Here is a 20,275-nt window from a genome sequence, read left to right on the forward strand (position 1 = left end):
TAATGTTTTGTTCCAAAATTAATGTTTCTTTTATATTTCCATACTTACATAGTAATTATACATTTTGTTATACATGCATAATTCATGCATAATGTAGGGATACTGTAAATGTTTTGCAAATAAATTAAAAACCCAGAATTTGTCCCCTTTCGGTCATTTTGGAGGCATAAAAGTTTAATGTTATCAAATATAGCACAGATTAGAATATGATTTTCTGTTGAAAATTCAAAACCTATATTTTAGATCCTGGATCACGAAAACATGAATTTCTCTTAAACTACGATCAAAAAAATGGCCCCTTTTCTTATGGAACGTCCCAATTTATATTTCGAGATAACATCATTTACTTCCTTGCGCCGAATTTCTACGGTGATTTATTATATCACATAATTCATCTGTTTTCAAGAAAAATGATCTTTTTTCTCTGTTTTTATCTTTCGGATTCAAAATTCACCTTTTGGTATAAAAGTATCTTTTTTGGTTTGAAAGTGAATTATTTTTCATAGAAAACACAACGGTTACATTTTTAATTTAGAATTCACCGCTTTTGGTAAAAATTCGACTATTTAATGGGAAAATTCATTATGTTTTTGGAAATTCTACTATTTGGTTAAAAAGTCACCTTTTTATTCGAAAATTCCACTGTTTTGTTGAAAAAAAATATTTCTAAATTAAATTCCTCTATTTAATTTGCCAACTTTTTCCCTGTCCCAATTCAAAGACCGAAAAAGTTTAGAATATCTTATTTAATCAATTGTGTCTTTCTAAGCGTATGTCGGAATATTGTTATATTTTACTTTTAAAAAACCTTTATTAGGTAATTTCAACTAGTGTATTTGTAGTAAAAATAATGAAATTTGTTTAAATATGATGAAAATATCAGAAGAAAATATTTCCACCACCGTTCCATTGTAGTATCCTTTTTGCTGATCTCTATCCCACTTATACTAATATGGATTATCGCGTCAACCAAATAGGGCTGTTAATGGCATGAATAAGAAAAAATCTTCTGCTGGCCTCGCAGTTTCCTCCTTCTAAAAATTGAAAAGAAATAAAAAATATTATTTTCAAAAAACCTTCATTTTTAATTTATATTTCATGCAAATATCTTCTTTTTCTACATAAAAAAAAGAAAATGCTAATAATTGTTTTTCCTTATTACGAAAATTAAAAATTTTCAAATACGGAAGACTTTTTTCTATTGAAATGTTCGTTGCGAAATTTATTCCTTTGGAACCTTCAATTATTTTAGCTCTTAAAGGTGCCCATGAAGTCGTTAGTGTCCTGACACTTTATATTGAAATTTACGATGTTCGTTCTTCTTCAGTTTTTAATTTTTTTTCAATGTCTTAAAATTAAAAAATCATTTAACAAGTAAAATTATTTGATAAAAAGACACTTAAGGAGATGCCCCACAAAATTTCACGCCAAAATATTAAAAAGCTTCTACGCAATAAAAAATTACGGCTGGGGTCTTCAACGACCCCATGAGGACCTCAACGTTATACCAAAGTAAGGAGACCTTTAAGGGTTAGAAGCACTACTTAATTTTTAGCCCAGTATACTAATCGCAGATCCATATGAAAAAATACTTATAACATTATTTTCAAAATATTTTACATAAAGTTTTCAATATATCATTAAGAATAGAAATTCTAAATCTTAAAACTTATATTTTTTGCTTTCCTAATCTCGTAAATTAATTTTTTTTCCAAGTTAATGTTTGCGATGGGTTGAAATTTTTCTGGCGCTTGCCCTAAAGAATAATAAAATAAAAAAACAGAATACTAGAAGTTTCTTTTCCATTTGCCTAACTGACTTTCTCATTGCTGCTCCTTCTTCAAGCTTGTCACGTCACACAGTGGGAAAATAGCAACTTTTTTTATACAAAAACCGCCCTGTAGAGTACAATTTTTAACGGATTTTGATTTATTTTTTTTAGAAGTGACTGCAGATATTTCACTCCGACTTAACTGAAATTTAATATTTAACCAGAATGATGAAACTTTTTTTTTGTCTAATATTTAACTGATATAATTTCTTTTAAAACTATTAAATTCATTAAAATAGGTTATAAATCAATTACATAACTAACTAAAACTAATGTTCAGTTGGGTTTTTCGTCATTCGCAATGATTATCTATTTAAAATCCATAGCTTTTGTATGAAATTAATTATATAAATTAGTTATAAATAGTAGCTGCTAACCAATTATTTAAACAATTTCTGTAAAAAAATGCACATTTTGACTATTTTTGATGAATAGGCTTCATTTTTTTGCAGAATAAATTAAAAATGGCTTGCCAAAGACTCACTGCTGTAGCACTTACTGTAAAAATTGCTATCACAATTTTTAAAAGCAAATGCACATTTTAACCATTTTTTCATGAATAAGCCTAATTTTTTCAGAATCAGCTCGAAATATCTTTCCAAAGATTTCATGCTGTCATATTTTTCATAATGACAAAAAGCGGTAATTATATAAAAAATTTGGTAAACAAATGCATATTATAACCATTTTTTCATGAATACTTGAATAGGTATAATTTTTTGCGGAATCTGTTTACAATATCTTGCTAGAGACTCCCTACCATCATATTCTTCATAATGACAAAAGTTGCAAATTATTTAAACAATTTTTGTAAACATATGCACATTTCGCCATTTCTTCATGAATGGGCTTCATTTTTTTGCGGAATAATTTCAAAATCTCTTTCCAACCCGAATGAAAATACTTCGACTTGGTTATGTCTTGAGTTTATCTCCAAGACATCGATGTCTGGCTGTGTCTCAAATTGAGTCGAGACATAGGCCTTCGTCTTACTTTTTGGCCACGACCGGTAAAACGGCGTTTACTTGTCTTAAGTCGAACCTTGTATTGGTTAAGACGACGTTTACTTGACTCAAGACGAGCATTGTCTTGGCTGATATTATCGAACCTTTTTTGGCTCATAAATGAGATTAAAATTGATGAATGAAAAATTTGTAATTATTAATTTAGTTATTTCTAATTTAAAAATTCAGAATCCGTGGGTCTAAACGAGCAAACCCTTGAAAATTTTCTTCAAAAAAAATCAAAATTGTAACTTTCTAGAAGGATCTCCTAAGCCGTTAGAAATACGTAAAAGCAAACAACATTTTCGATATCATCGTCAAACAAGTATAATACAAATAACAATCCGTAAATAAGTTGATTTAATGTGTGTGTGTGTGTGTGTGTGTGTGTGTGTGTATATTGTATAAAAATATACAAGATTGTTTAATCATTAACAAAGATTAGCTTTTATGACTGTTAGAAATACCCTTTTTGTTAGGGCAGGTATACGCTCGAAGTTATAAACCGCACCGTTGTTGGAGTCATCAAATTTCGACTCAAGAGATAAATTTATGTCTTCAAGGCATAAAAACTTGTCTCAAAACATAAATTGAAGTCTGGTTCCGTCTCAAAACTGAGACATGCTGAAGTCGAACTTTTCGACTTCAGCATGTCTTGATTGGGGGCAATTCAAGTCGAACTCAAGTCGAAGCATTTCTATTCGGGAAAGACTCTTTGCTTTCACATTTTTGAAATTGATAGAAGTTATTAATTATTTGAACAACAATGAAGCCTGTCCATAAAAAAATGGTTAAAATGGTCATTTTTAATAGAAGGTTTTATGTAATTGACAGTTTGTTATTATCAAATATATGACTGTAAGGAGTGTTTGACAAGGCATTTCGATTTATTTACGCAATAAAATAAAGCTCATTATGTCAAAATGGTTACACTGTGCATCTGCTTATAAAAATTGTTCCGATAATTGGTAAAGAGCATCTATTTTCAACTAATCGTAAGCACACATCATTATCTGACATATTTCATACAAAATTTATATTGCGCGTCACCAAAAAATGATAGGACAGCGATGGCCAGGTTTCAGGAGGCGCTGTTATAGTCCTGTTAAGGTAGGTTAGGGTTCTATAAATTTTACGCAACCTTTTTTAAAATGCAATAATTTAAAAAAATCTAAAACAATATAAGAGGGTAGGGAAATATAAAAAAATTCCTTTTGTGATGTATTTATAAATTTTAAAGTATCCTATCAGCACAACACGTAATTAAAAAAAATAAAATAAAACAATTTAAAAAATTCATATTAAGTTTTACCTTCACAGAGTTTGAAAATTTATTGAAGTTTGAAAAATTAAAAATAAATGTTATCAGTTTAAAAATTACTGCGAATTTCTTATGTGTACCGTTTTTGATGATAAATAATATTATTGCAATAAAATTAAAAACTCTGTTATATTGCTGGTATTCAAATATAACTTTAAATTATTATTTGTTATAGAAAATTGTACACATACAAAATTGGCACAAAGAACACGCTATATTTATAGTGAAAAAATCATATTACTAAAAGTTGCGTAACCTCATTAGTTTGTTTAAATAATTATAAATAATTTGTTTTTTTACCCTAACCCACTAGACATTATTGTTAGTTAGTAATTAGAGTGCTTTATGACCTGTTTTAATACATTTGAAAATCTTTAAAGAAATGGTATAACTGAAAAGTTATATAACAAAAAGTTTAATCGCTTTTCTTCAATAGCTGTTTTTGGTTAAGTTGAATTAAAATATCTGCAGTCACTCGTTATACCAAGAAGCTTACGGTAATTTATTTTGTTAAAACATTAAAATTCGTGAAGAATTGTACTATCGGGCAATTTTTCTCGAAAGAAGGTCCTTTTTCTGTATTGTGCGCCATGCAGTGGGACGGATCTGGTATTAATGTTCAAAATATAGCCCACATGAAGAAAGTTTGAACGGATTGAAAATTATGTTTTTAGAGTTGATCACCATGAAATTATAACATTTCTAAGAAAATTTTCGAAGCTGATTTTCAAATTATTATTTTTTTGTATTTATTTATTTAACGTAAAGTTTCATGAAAAAGGAACAGTTTTGCGGATTTGATTGTTTTTCTCAGAAAAAATTCGTATATATCATATTTAATGGAGACATTCTTAGGGAACATAAATAATTCATTTAACGATGCAGTTAATTTGTATAAACAATTGGTTCTCTCCGGATTTTTTTTTTAAACTAGAATTCCTAAGCATTATTCAAAAAAATTATATTTGGTGTTCAAAATCTTATTACTGCTATTGACAGTTTTAAACACCAATATTAAAGTTGGCTATTTTACGTAAAAGGCAGATTTTTTATTTTCCATTAAATCTTAGTAGTATCATTTAAAAAGTGATTTTCGATTATAAAAATGAAATATTTTAATTTTTAATAACAACTTTTATAAATAAAACAACTTTTTTGCGGATTTCCTTGGTAAAAATTTTTTTTACAATAAATATAACCATAAATAAAATTAATATTGATTGCTGAAATGATAAAATATGTACATCCAAAAATAATTAGGATTTGTTAGTATAGTTGAATTTGAATTTTTCAATAAGAATTATATCTGTTTATTGTTGATGATAATTACACTAAACGAGAATAAAAATATAAACAAATGTTGCTTATTGTTGATTTATTTTTTGTAAAATTATTAAATATAGTTGAATGTAGAGCGTTATAGAGGAAAAAATGTCTACATAAAAATGGCTAGCATGGGTTTTTATTGATCGAAAATCACTTTTTAAAATATGCTACTAAGGTTTGGTGGGAAATAAAAAATTTGTCTTCGAGCAAAACAGCGAAATTCAACACTTGTGTTAGAAATTGTTAATAATAATAATAATAGTTAAGTATGAAGAGTTTTTGGATGTCAACTACATTTTTTTAAATAAATCTCAGTAATGGACAAAATATTGTTTCCCACAAAAAACCAATTGTTTATACAAATTAATTCAAAATTATATTAATTATTTATGTTATCTAGGTATATTTGCATTAAATAGGATTCATAGCGAGTTTGTGTATTTTTACCAGAGAAAAATAATTCTAAAAAAATAATAATAAAAATTGGCTTCAAACATTTTCTTCAAATTTAATGGTGATCATTAAAAAAAATAACTTCCAATCCGCTCGGAATTGCGACTTGAAAACTATTTTCCCACTGTGCGCAACCTCCAAAACCGCTAGCACTTCTGCGACTCTTACTATCACTGCCAGCCCTGCTGAGTTGTGAATTGCCTACGAAAAAATAATTGTATAGAAAAAGCCATTCGGCTGAATGACATGATTATTATCATTTAGTACGTTTGTTCATGTCGCTGAACCCTGCAGACGGTCGTTCCAAGGTCCCTGAAGTCCATAGGACCCGGGCCGCGGATCGAGGTGAGTCGTCTCCTGTAGTCCTGTTTTTCGGGTGAATCGTCACAATGCGTTCGTTCTCTTGAGCTTGATCAAATTAGGATAACACGAGAAATAGAAGCTTTTTTCAGTTTCCATATCTCTTAAATACCTGCCGAATTCCGAGGAGCCAAATAGTAATCTCATGTTTATACCTATGTCTATGTAGGTACAGTTTCAAACCAATTAGAAAATTTTAACTTACAGCTTTTAGAATGAGGAATTTTTCATTATATTAGGCTAGATCCCAGAAAAGGCTAATGTTTCCTTTATTAATTTTATTTTATTTTCTTCACAGTATTGCGTGGAAATCCTGCTCCAACGCATTCTCGACCAGAATTCAGAGATGATCCACCTGACGCGTCTGATGATATCGATGGTGAGAAGCTAAACAGATTTTTTGTTTCTTTTTTATATATAATTTTATTGTATTTTTCTATCCGGATCGATAAGGCGACCTTCAGAATAAAGAGTTTCAAATAAAATGAAAGAAAGTTCCTATGTCTGTTTGGTTACAGAGTCAGTTGAAAAAGTTTTGCTTTGTAAAAAACAGGAGTTTTTATAAAATCTAATAGTATATATGTATCTCAAAATTTAAGTTTTAAATAAAGGAAATAGAATTGTGGCAGTTGAGACTACTTTATATAAGAAACATACATTAAATTGTTATTGAGCTAAAATAACGAAAATTTGAAATCGGTGTCAAGAATTTATACGAATTATCTTTTAAAAAAATTTATCTTAATAAAATATATCTTATACTATCTTAATAAAATATCTTTTTAGAAAATAGAGAAATATTTTTTGTTTAATTTACAGAAAATCGGGACGTAAAAAAGTATTTTATATTGAAATTCTTTGGATAATTGTAAATGTTGAAAGTAATTGTAAAAGTTTAAAAATTACAAGTTTTTAAAAAATATATGATAACTTGTCTCGTTTAAAACTAATGTATGTTTGCAAGTTTGGCATTCTTTAAATTTAAAATCATTTTCAATTTTGAGAGTATTCAAATTGAGATTCGATTTTACAAATATTTAAATTTCAAAGGCATACAAAGTAGGGAGCTTCAGATATAGTTATAATAAAACATATAATTCCAAGTTTTCGAACATGAAAGTTGAAAAAGAAAACTTTCAAACTCATTTTTAGTTTGATTATTAATATTAATTTGTAGGATTGTAATTTTTAAAGCTATTCAATTGCAATTAGAAAAACTTTAAATTTAGAACTTGTAAAAATAAAGATATCGTCCGTTTTCTTAACTTTTCAAATTTTATAACTTGCGTAGAAAATATAAATTTCAAAGAAATAAAATCATTTCAGTTTGAATAGCAATCTAACTGCAAAGTTTTTAAATTTAAACACGGCAAAGTTAAAACTTTTGAGCTTATATGAAACTGTATTTCACTGTATTTTACTTCCAAATGAAATTATTTGATTAGAAGAACAAAAAGGTTCAAAATCATAAAACACATAAAACTTGATAATCGGATCTGCAAATAAATAATATATGATAATAAATAAAATAAACCATACTCGATATAAAAGGAAATTTAAAAATTAGTAATGAAGCGTTTAAAAATTATCGATCGATATTGACTTATTTGAATAATAATACATTTTAATTTTAAACATTGTAAATTACAACACAACCGGTAAAATATTTCAAACTAGTGTAAAACCAATTCAAGCTTATTTTTTAATTAGTTTCGGATTAGTTAGAAGTATTTAAAAACTGCTCGATAAGCAAGAGGTATAACCACCACAGAATTCTTTTGATTTCGCTTGCATTCATTTTTATTTTTTAAAATTATCTTTAATTCTTTGAAATATTTTGGATTCTCTTGTATTAAACTTGATTTTTTAAATTATTTTGCAGTCAAGTTTAATTATCTGGGCTTATTTTTAGTTCCCTTGATTCCTAGTTGAAGCTTTTATAACCAGTTCGAACCTAGTTTAAAGAAACTCATTTGATTAAAAATGTCCTTAAATCTTTAGCAAATGACTGCCTATCGGACAGAAAATCGGTGTTGGAGGATTCTGAAGCAAATTCCGAAGAGAAATTCTACATCCCCCAATGCACGCCCGATGGACGGTATCATAGGGTGCAGTGTTACTCAGGATATTGTTGGTGTGTTTACCAGGACACTGGAAAACCTATTCCTGGCACCTCTTCCAAAGATCGTGAACCAAACTGTACTCCAGTTCCCACACCGAGCAGACCAATGAATGGTAAACTCTCTCTAGATCCTTTAAGAAAACAAGTCTCATTAATTAGCGTTTCTTGTCAATTGATAATTAAAAATTAATTCTTCTATCGTCCTATTACTTTAGGATGCCCAGAAGCAAAGAAGGAAATATTCCTTCGAGACCTCATGACAATGTTACATAGGAAAATGAAAGCCTCGAATTCCGATTCGGATGAAACTTTCTCCAAGTGGCAGGCTTCCAAGGAAGAAAGAGTTGCAACATGGCATTTTGTTATGCTTGATAAAAACAAGAATAAGGTTCGAAAGTGCCAAACTAACTAGTTACGTTTATTTTAATTTGTATCCTATTGAAATTATAATTAAATTATCTTTTTCAGGTGCTAGAAAGAAAGGAGTGGAAAAACTTTCGCTCTATGGTTTCCTACTATCCAGACTTGAGGAGATGTGGAAAGAAGTTTCCAAAATATTGCGACGTGAACAGTGATAGAAAAATTAATATGTCTGAGTGGCTCAATTGCCTCAATGCCCAACGATTTACTGCAGGTAGATATTACTTATTTTGCTAGTGATATGTATTATCTTTTTAGTTTTTGTGTTCTATCTTCACCGGAAAATTAAATCAAGGTTTTTCAGTTACGAGTACAGAAAAAACACCAACGTCAAAACCCAGAAGAATGGGACCCAACCCACTCGATCGGTTCCTGAACGACGATGATTAAAGTGTGATAAAAAACGCGACACAAAGAACAATGAGTGTTAACATAGTTTTACAAACATTTCGCGACCGATGTAGTTTAACGTGCGCCCAGTGTTGTACGAGATAATTTTTATTTTGACACAAGTCAAAAATCATTATTTATTTAAGAGCGATATCAGTGAATATGGATATTATATATTATTCTTTATATAGATAGAAAAAGAAAGTATATTCGACTCCTTTCATTCAATTTTCCTATCCAAAATAAAGAAAAACTAGTTCCAAGAATGGGGAAGCTCGAATAAAAGACATTCTTTTATAAATTTTCTACTTTTATTCCGGTGCGACTTTCAATAGTGCTCTTATAATAATAATATTAATAATAATAATAATAATAATAATAATAATAATAATAATAGTATAAATACTACACAGCTCAGCGAAAGTATCAAAACTTCCAAGAAAATCGAAAAAAAGACAAGGTATTTACAAAATTAAAGAAATCTACTTTGAAATCTTATGTCACAGGTTGTCATAGAAAAATCAAAGGCTATCTTGAATGTCTAATCTTAAAGGTTTCACGTGTTTAAATGTTAAACAGTACCTCGGTTCAACAATATCCGAGTAAGTATAAATTAACTTATATAATAGAGCTCACGTAGTACTATTAAATGCGTAGCATCAAAATCTAACGATGTCGATGCACAAAGACAGTACCAACCGAAGCAATTAACATATTTTAATTTGCTAGAAAACACGATCTTGATATCCACTTTCCGCGATACTTGTGCTGGGTTTGGAAGGTCCGCCCGTGACTGGGTGATGTGGATGTCTCAAATGACCTGATCTTCTCGGCGGGGCCAGGTATTCAAACATGCTCTGAGTATGTTGAGCCAACATTTTGCTAAGATCACAAGGCATGGGGTCCGTCCAAAAGAAATCATGATTTAGTGCCGAGTCGGAATCGTACCTTTTCACGGGGTCTAATAACAACAGCTTGTCCAGAAGGTCACAAGCATATGCGTCTTTCACGTATGGTTTGAGTCTCTCTTTCACCTGAAGAAACATAGGTTATATTAAAGTTTTTTATTTTATTTATTCTCGAAGATTTCGCAAAAGATACGCCAGATTTCAAGAGTGATAAATCCCTCGATTATAACATTTTCATCAGTTTAACTTTATTTTTATAAACAGATTTTTCGTCACTTAGTATCAGAAATGTAAGATTTAAACTATTATCAACAGAAAGGGACGAAAGTTTATAAAAAAATGACCATTTTATTTCGAGTTCATATTTCTCATATTTTTTCATTTTTCTAAAACTGTGCTTTCAACAAAAATTTACAGTCATTCAGTCATCTATACAAATTTCTGTGTAAAGCTGTAGACACCAAGACTCCGTGGCGCAACGGTAGCGCGTCTGACTCCAGATCAGAAAGTTACGTGTTCAAATCACGCCGGGGTCAAAAAATGTGATTTTTTTTTAATAAAATAATTTTTTTTACTTGTTACAACTTCCGAAATTCCATATTTCAAATCATGAAAAATTAGCAAATTTTAACTTTGAAGTATTTCTAATTTAAAGGCAATTTCAGTATTCAAATTAGCTTACTTTTCTCTTTTGTCCTTTGATCAGTTCCATTTTATTGTAGAGATCCAGATCTGCTACAGCTGGCCAAACGTCAGGTGTGATCGAACCACACAATTGAGAAATCAGAGTCAGCTGTTGCTGTTCTGTATTGCCTTGCATAATGGGTGATCTGCGAAAAATATATTTCGTATAAATAAATAAAAAATGTAAACACAACAAATAAATATGATGACGCCTAGCTTGAATCAAATTTCACTGTTACTGGTTTTTCGCTTATTATTTTTTATGATACCCCCCCCCCCCTGAATATTTGAGAGACGAAAATTTCAAAAATCGTTAGGTAGCCTTTTAATGTATCTTAGTTCTAGACTTTTAGGGTATAATATTTTTTAAACTTTGGATTGAAAACAGTTAATTAAAAAGTTTTATTTGACTAAACGCTTAAGTTTTGCATACAACAAAAGATCGCAAGCGTTCAAGGACACGTGATAAGGTAGCTAAATTTCCTAAAACACATTTTGCTTACTCATAAGCATCAATTGAATATTAATTAATAATTAATTAATTAATTAATTAACAATAATATTTCATTTTTTCTCAAACTTACGTTTCTGTCTTATCGAAAATTATATTTTCAGAAAATCAAAGAGCCCACCAAAATTTCAATCGCTGTGTTCTGTTACAATGAAGATATTTTTAACGTACGGTAGTGTTATATTCCAAATTAAAACCGAAGTTTTCTTCTTAGAAACAATGTAACTTCTTCTTCTTCTTATGCTTTCTAAGTAGCTACTGATCACACAAAAATGGTTATCTAAAAATCGGCAATAAATGAATCTGCGCGTCTCGAAGACGTAAAAAATTCACATCAAATTTAGTACTGTTCTATTACCAATATAAAAAAATCCTCTTATAAACAAGGAAAATAATTATAGTAAAGACCGAATCCATTTTAAACTAGACAGGGTTATATGCTTGAAATCGCAGAATCTCTTGGGGACGAAACATGTTGTTTTTGGGGGGAAATTAGGCTATACGTATTTTTTCGATTGGCGAAAAAAATGCTAAGTAGTTATGTGTTTTTCAAAAATGCAGAATTTTTTTTAAACCTTTATAACTTTTGATTCAAAGGGCATGTCATAACCTGAAATACCGACATTAGTGACCTCACTTTTTCAGTTTACTGAATTTTCTTTAAACTTAGGAACTGTTTTCGTAAATAAAATATCGAACTGAAACTTTGGAAAATGTATCAGAAGACCATAAGCTACGTTTATGTACTTCATTTGAGTAAGAATTTGTCTAAAAATTATTTTCAAAGAAATTAGAACTGGGACTATATTTTGAAATATTTTTTTTCGTACCTTTAAATTTTTTGAACCTCATAACTTTTTTATATGTAAAATATGGGCCTCAAATTTCGAGAAATGCAAGAGCCAACAGTAAGTTACGTCTATGTACGTTCTCTTACATCGTGCAAATATTTTAAATAGAAAAAAAGTTCTTAGGTTCAAAAAATGTCATAGTTACAAAGAAAATATGCTAAAAAATTGTGCCTTTTTTAATTTCTTTCAAAACATTTTTTAGCGAAATTCCTACTCAAATGAAGTATATAAACGTAGTTTATAGTCTTCTGGTACTTTTCCTAAACTTTAAGATTGATATTTTATTTACAAAGAAGTTCTTCAGTTATAAAAATATTCAGTGAACAGATAAAGTGAGGTCGGCAATATAGATGCCTGAGTGTGTCACATGCCCTTAATTGATACAATTACTATTTCATTATTAAATTACAAATCGAACAAAATTGGCAAAAAGTCTAAAGGTATTTTTTTGTTGTTGAGAAAATCGCCTTTTATTTTTTTTTCTCTCAGAAAACCGCTGTCATTTTGTTAATTTTAAAACTGTTTTTAATTTTCCGGCGAATTACGAAAGAACACGATGAGCACTATTTGTATCAGAAAGAAAATAATCAATATCTCAATTAGGTTAAAGGTTTAAAGAAAAAAATTGGATTTTTTAAAAAACAAAGCACAACATTCAAATACGCATAACTTCTTAGAATTTTGTTGTTGTTGCAAATCGGAAAAATACGTATCGTCTAATTTCCTCTAGAAAACAAAATGTTTCGTTACCGAAAGATTCTGCGATTTTAAGTTTATAACCATGTCTGATTTGAAATGAAAATTCTCTTTAAAAAAATTTTAACGATTTTGATAGCTTATGATAGGTCACGAAAGGTTCTTAATTTGGTCAATCGATGAGTCTCGCAGACGCGAATAAATATATCATATACATTACTGTTGTATTCACGATGTTAAAAAATCTGCCCGCCTTGCAGGCATATTCTCAACGCGCGCTGCGCGCGTAGCTCCAACATTTGAACGCGCCTAGGGAGCGCGACTATCGGTTCTCGCGCTGCGCGCTCGATAATGTATTTACCTGTCGCTACGCGCTCGGTCTTTGTGCACAGATTTTTAAAAACTAAAGGTCAAAGCATCGACAACAGTAGTTTTGTGATTGTGAATTCTCTTTTGTTAAAGTTCCTTCGGTGTTAACGAACACATTCTCATCACGTATCTCGTCCTTAGCACTCGAGTTTGTCCCTGAAATTGTATATCATTCCCATAAATGTATATTATTATCATTCATAACACTCATTTGGTATTAAAATAGACGTAGTTTCATTGTCCCGTTTAAAAAAAAAACGCATTCTTTAAAAGAAATGTTGTTATTTAACATGTTATTGCAACTTGTCATTTTTCCATAAACTGAATTTGCTCATTACCAATGTTATTTTTATGATTTAAACTTTACAGATACGGTCTAATGAGCAGCCTTAACGTTTTTTAATTTCTCAATTATGTCCCTAACCTCAGTGACCCAGACTTTGTCAACTGAATTTTCTACCGCATCGTGTTCTACATTGCAGTTGTTGTGCCCTATTGCATCATCCCATAATAATTGACTAAAAGAGTCTGTCAAAGCGCCTAGGGTGGAGAGTCTAGTTACAACAACGGACACACGAAACATTGATTAATGAAGAGGGATGGGGGGCGATTAGTTTCAACCGAGAGTCCTAGCTGGTTGGTAGCGGCGTAGCCAGGATTTTTTCGGGGGGGGGGGGGGGGCTTCAATTTTTTCGAAGGGGGCTTGTGTTTATGTATAGGCAAAAAGTGGGAGAAAAGGGAATTGAATAATGAAAATAATTAGTTTCGGGAGGGGCTTGAGTACCCAAAGCCCCCCTCCCCCTGGCTACGCCACTGCTGGTTGGTGTTTTATGTTGAGACGGTCACCAACCTTCAGCATTGTTGTGTTAGATGGGAGTTCATATGGTCTCATTTTCAGAGACCTTTTTCATATCGTACGTTATTTCGCTTAAAATGTTCATTTTCGTGTATTTCTAGGCATTTTGTAGAATTTTTGAATCTTGAAAAGTCTCAAAAATATTCAAAAAGCGCTCACTTTTTAAATTCTTATTCAAAATGGCTGGCTATCGAACTGGAACTTTAGTTTAGGACACTAAAAGCGTGTACCAAAGGCCAATCTAATAGAATAATTTGTTCAGCAGTGAACGTGCTCACAGACATATAGACAGGCAGACGCATTCGTAAAAACCTGTTTTTCGAATTCAGGGGGTCTGTAAAAAGTGGATATTTGACAAAAACAGGAGGGTCAAAATTTACACAAACCTAAGCAGTCTAGAGAAAAGTTGTAATGAGAATCTACCCACACAGCGGGTACATTTTTTTTACGATTATTGATGTTTTTCACAATTAAAACGAAAACTACGCATCCTATCAAAAAGTGATTGATAAGAAATTTGTGGATCTTTTTCAAATACACAATTTTTGTTTACCAATCTTTTTATGTATTTTGCATAGTTTGAACGTAAAAATGTAATTTTTGGATTTTCCAGTATTTTATATTCTGTCAAAATTTGAATTTTCGATTTTTTAAGAAAATTCAAAAAGTTTCTATTCTTGGCTTTTTTCATATCGTACGCTATTTGGTCTAAAACGTTTATTTTTTTTGGAATTTTCAAAATACTATAACTTCGGTAATTTTTTTATCGAAAAAATTCATTAGGATAAATTGTTCGACTTTTTGAATATCATGAATATCCGTACAGAGAATTTTTGAATTTAGAAAAAGGTGCCTCAAAAATATTTAAAATGAGCTCACTTTTTGCATTTTTATCAGAAATGGCTGGCTAACGAACTTGAACTTTAGTTTAGGACACTAAGAGAGTGTACGAAAGGCCAATCTAATAGAATAATTTTTTCAAAAGTTATCGTGCTCACAGACAGACACATTCGATAACAAAATAAAATGCACTCCGCGCATCAAAAATAAAATTAGGGGCAATTAACAGATTCCTCTCAATTCACGGACAGACACAAAATCTCTTTAAATTCCCGCACAGTAGATATCCGGCTAGAAAAGTGAGCTCGTTTGAAAAAATATGACTTTTCAAACATTATTTAGATTTTTTAAACAAGATCACACACAAACTTTTAGAAAAAAAATTCAAAAAATATTCCTAGCTACAAGCATGCATTTTTGATGCAATGAAGTGTAATATTTAGTCTACTTAAACTTAAAAAAGCAAGATTTTTTTATGTGACATGCACTGCAAATGAGATATAAAATGAAATTAAATCGTACACATAATTTTCACTCTAAAATCGCTTCTGAAGGACAAATCGTCTAAGGTATTAGAGCTAGAATTTTTGATTTTTGTTTTACTTGCAATTTTGTATACTTTATTTTGACTGTTGTTTCTTTTGCAAAATACACCAGGAACAAGTATTTTCCAAAAAGAACTGATTTTGTTACCATTTTAAATATACATATTTAAAAGGGTTTCAGATGTCGCACATCATTTCAATTTGCGAACTCTTTTAACACAAAACTGAGGTTTAAAAAACGGTACAAATGTAAAGGCCAAGTTTAAAAAAGACTCCATTTAAAAATTCAAAACCTAAGATATTTTAAAAGGCTACCTATGCACTTGTAATTTTCGGTCAAAAGAGACTTAGCCAAAAAGCTGGATGAAACTTCAAGCTAGGTGTGTAATTATTTTACTGATTTTAAAACCAACTAATTTATCACATATTAATGTCTATTTTTGTCTGACTGATCCTACCTTGTCCACATTTCAGCCATGATACATCCTGCCCCCCATAGATCTACCGGCGGCCCATAATTTCTATCGCCGAGTAACAGTTCTGGGGGTCTGTACCAGAGGGTAACTACCCGGTTTGTATAACGATTCGCTTGGCCATTTTTATTCATGCTAAAGGCACGAGCAAGTCCAAAATCGGCAAGCTTTAAAATGCCGGTCTTTGTTATAAGAACGTTTGCAGCCTTCATATCTCGATGTAGAATCTGTAAGAAAAATAAAGTTGGTAAATTAAGTATTCGCATACGTTTGATGAAAAGTTGATATAAAGTTTGACGTAAATTGACAATAAATTATTCTTACTTTATTGCTATGAATGTAGTACAAGCCATTTAAAAGTTGTTGCATAACTTTTTTAACTTCTCCTAAACTGAATTTGACATTCATGTTGGATAATAAACCTGCAAGGTCATGCTCGCAGAAATCGAATATGAGGTAAAATGTCGAGCGATATTTGTTATTTTGCGTACCTGAAAATTAGATAAAAATATTTGTTCTTTTTCCCCTGAAAGTACTATGTACCCTTTTAAAATTTATGATTCATCGTACTTACCTTTTGTCCTACAGATTTCTATTAAATTGACTACATTTTCGTGCTTGAGTAGTTGGAGTATCCTTATCTCTCTCAGTGCAGTTATCGGAAACTGTAAAAAAAATACACTATACATAATATGCTCGAAGCTTCAAAAGGGTTTAAAATGAAACATAAAGATTTTCTTCGGAATAAAATGATATTCTTAGGTTATTACTATTTTTTATTCCTTTGGTCTTTAGTATTCATTTCGGACATTTCTAGTATTGTTAAGAAATTTAAGCTTTATAGACCAACTTTGTAATTGACTTGATCAAAATTGTTTTTACTTAAAATGTATTGAGTCACCAGCAATATTATTTGGCAGTGTCTACTGTACCAAAAATTCCTGACTGTTTCTATTGAAACGTCCGTACGATCAGCCCCCTTATATGCTATTCGTACAGAAGTTCCGGTGAGCGTAGACACGGAAATTTGATTTTAAATACAGAAATTTATCTGATCATTGAAATTTTCTAATGCTGCTTAGCTTTTGATCAAAAGCGCTTGTCTCATGTTTATGAAGAAAAGACGTGAAAAATAAATAAAAAACGTTAAACCAAACGATTTTTCAAGAAGATAAAGTCCAAAAATGAACAAAATAAACATAAAATGGAAGATTTAAAAGAGTACCTTATACTTATATTCATTCAGAGGAATACGTAACCTAGCTGGGCAGAAAGACTATTACAGGAACGTTTTCTTAAAAGCCTTAGGTTTAATATTTTTCGCAAGAGTACATTAAGATGATACTTCCGTTCGCAATAATTGTTCAGACTTACCTAAAAATTATATCAAATAAATTGCAAATTTTGAATAATTTATCTCAATTTTAAAATTAAAGTTAAACATTGCTTTTACAAATTACATGAATTAAATTAGAGTTATTAAATCTTTTGTACTATAAACAGTTTTACACCTTTATATGCCTTCTTACCAACTAAATCCTACGTAACAGAATATAACAAGAAATAGAATAAAATATTCGACTTTCTGTAAAACAGTAGAGAATTGCTCTCGTTTAAAAAGTCATACTCGGAATTAAAGAATTTTCTTAAATTTATAAACTATTTTTTTTTGTAATTATTATTTCACCATTAGGCCATTTCCCTTTCGGGGTAGGCGTGATTAAATTAATTAAAATTAAATTGTTTCATAATTTACACAATTCCGAACATATAGTTCTCTAATAGCTAAATTAAAGTATTATTTTATAAATGTGTAATACTTACACCTTCCTTTTCATTTTCCATTAATACTTTCTTCATAGCCACGAACTTTTTACCCGTTGGCTTATCCTTGGCTTTGAAAACCTCCCTGCGAAAAAATAAAATGAAGAAAGAATCTTTGTATCTGAAATGTATTTAGTTCAGTTATAATTCGAATGAGTTTCAGAAAATCTTCATCTCTGCAAAGCTTTTCGTTAAAGCCATAAAATATGAATTACAGAGCGATCAGAATAATGAACCCACTAAAATCTGAATCATGTAAAACTCATTCAAAATACTTAAAGAGAAGTAACTAAAACCTAAAATGTTATCGCTCAAACTTTTAATTTTCGAAAAATGGGAACGATTCAATAAGTTATTAAGAATAATCCAGTTAATGATTCACATTTTCACTGGAGTCAAACCTAACCTATAACAATTTCTAGAATATGAATTGGGTCATTTCTACGTTTCTACAGTTTCTACTCACCCGAAAGTGCCCTGACCGATCTTTGCAACTTTCTCATATTTGCTGGTGGCCTCTTCACAAAAGGGAAAATTGAATTCTTCGATATATTTTTCCCTTTCTTTTGGGTTCATTGTGCTTGATCACAGGATGAAACCACTTTCTTAAATATCAATAACAACACGCTTGTTACACTTTACGTCCACACTTTCTGGGGCAGGGAAACCCGATGACTTTTACTGTCACCCAACAATCATTGGAAAATCGGGTTTTTAGTTCACAGAAGGTATTCACTATTTATTTGTTCACTTACGAAAACGGAATCAACGAAATGACTGGTACCACGAACATAACCTCACTGACTTGACCTCACTTCACTCACACTTCTTTGCGTCCTTTGCGTCCCTTCAACCATTGCAAACTTCTGCGAACCTGCGACTGACACACACATTTCCAAATTTAATTCACCAGCTTAACCACTACACAGCGACACTACCCATAGACCTAACACGCAGGCGACACATCTGAATATAAGCACGCATGCAAACGTGCTTAGGCAGCGCTATTAGATAAACTAAAATCAAAATAGGGTTGATGAAAAAAGAAAACAATCGTGTATATAAAACATGTTATGCCTTGTAGACACGAATAATAGATGTTGGGGCCCTATTTTAAATTATGAATCCTCTATCAAAGATAGCTTATAATATCTTTGCCTCCATTACGTTTTATTTTCTAAAACAAAACTTTCGTTTTCTAATTTCATATTTAAAATTTACAGTACGTTGATTTCAAATAACCTTTGTCAATTCCAGGCTTACCAGCGATATTAAAAAAAAAACCTACAAAATAAAGATTCTAATGTTTTAAATGTTTGATACTTTTGCTTAAACTACGTAACAACTCAAGAAATTGGGGAGGGTCGTGATACTCTGTTACTTATTGTTGCAGTAGGGGGCGGGGCTACTTCATTTATGTACGCAGTTCTTGGAAATTCACAAAATGAAACAAACAACTCGAAGTAAGTGTGAAGAAATTGAATGTGAATTTTATATTACGCGGCAAAGAAACCTGATGAGAGAAAAAGGTACCTAGCCAACAATTTTAAAAAAAGTCAGAGAATTTTAATCTGAAATTGTTTTATTCTGTTTATAAATGATTCTAGTTTTAAAACCTTACAAGATTAAGATTCTAGTATTTGAATATTAGAGGTCAGGGAAAATGAAAAATTGCTTAGGGAAAAATTAGGGAATTTTTAAAATTAAGTTTTGTGGTAACCCTGATATAATATGCTTGTTTAGTAATGTATCAGCGTTCTATTTATCTTTATATTTCTTTTCTTTGCATTTCCTTCTTTCTGAAGATTATCTTTTTAGTTGTACATTTTATTATTTGTTTGAACATTCAACAATTCTAATTAAAAGCCATAATTTTTGTTGAAAATTCGCCTTTTTGGGTTAAAAATTCAACTGTTTTCGTAGAAAATTAATTTTTTGAATAACATTCATATTTTGGCGTTGAAAAGTCAACAAATTATTTATTGGATAAAAATACAATTATTTCTTTTAAAAATTTCTTAACTCAAAATTCATATATTTCAGTAGAAATTGCATCTTTCTTGGACAAAAACGCAACTGTTTGTTTGAAAATTCAACAATTTTGTTTTAAAAAAATCCATTGCGGTTGAAAAGTCAACTATTTCGTAAAAATTTACTTTCTGTTTAAAATTCATATTTTGGTGTTGAAAATTCAACTGAAATCTTTGTTGGATGAAAATTCAATTATTTACAAATTTTGTCTTTATTTAAAAATTCATGTATTTCAGTGTAAATTGTATCTTTCTTGGATAAAAGTGCAACTGTCAGGTTAAAACCTCAAAATTTGGTTGAAAAATCATCCGTTGTGGTTGAAAATTTAACTATTTCGTAAAAAATGTACTTTCTGTTTAAAATTCATATTTTGGTGTTGAGAATTCAACTGAAATCTTTTTTGGATAAAAATCCATTTTTTTCAATAAGGGGCCATCCATATACCACCTGTACAATTTTC

General features: G+C 30.4%; 2 protein-coding genes and 1 non-coding gene across 3 annotated transcripts in view; 2 read left to right on the top strand and 1 right to left on the bottom strand.

The window, feature by feature from the left end:
• LOC117177369 (SPARC-related modular calcium-binding protein 2) overlaps positions 1-9,528 on the top strand; it is a 93,279-nt gene extending 83,751 nt beyond the window's left edge. Inside the window, exons 5-9 of the mRNA XM_033368010.1 lie at positions 6,594-6,674; positions 8,297-8,530; positions 8,633-8,805; positions 8,886-9,051; positions 9,133-9,528. Of these exons, the coding sequence (XP_033223901.1) occupies positions 6,594-6,674; positions 8,297-8,530; positions 8,633-8,805; positions 8,886-9,051; positions 9,133-9,227 (749 nt within the window). The 3' untranslated portion in view covers positions 9,228-9,528. The remainder of the gene's footprint in view (positions 1-6,593; positions 6,675-8,296; positions 8,531-8,632; positions 8,806-8,885; positions 9,052-9,132) is intronic.
• A 171-nt stretch (positions 9,529-9,699) lies between these two features.
• On the bottom strand, positions 9,700-18,863 carry LOC117177370 (cyclin-dependent kinase 9-like). Its single transcript, XM_033368011.1, has 7 exons — positions 18,251-18,863; positions 17,785-17,869; positions 16,535-16,625; positions 16,285-16,451; positions 15,946-16,187; positions 10,818-10,965; positions 9,700-10,261 (listed from the first exon to the last, which is right to left on the bottom strand). Exons 1-7 carry the CDS (start codon positions 18,358-18,360, stop codon positions 9,953-9,955), a joined length of 1,152 nt encoding a protein of 383 aa, XP_033223902.1. The 5' UTR covers positions 18,361-18,863; the 3' UTR covers positions 9,700-9,952.
• On the top strand, positions 10,600-10,671 carry Trnaw-cca. Its single transcript has one exon. It is a non-coding gene; the product is annotated as a tRNA-Trp (tRNA).
• Positions 18,864-20,275: the final 1,412 nt, after the last annotated feature.

The sequence above is a fragment of the Belonocnema kinseyi genome, chromosome 7 (assembly GCF_010883055.1).
Source record: "Belonocnema kinseyi isolate 2016_QV_RU_SX_M_011 chromosome 7, B_treatae_v1, whole genome shotgun sequence".
NCBI lineage: Eukaryota > Metazoa > Arthropoda > Insecta > Hymenoptera > Cynipidae > Belonocnema > Belonocnema kinseyi.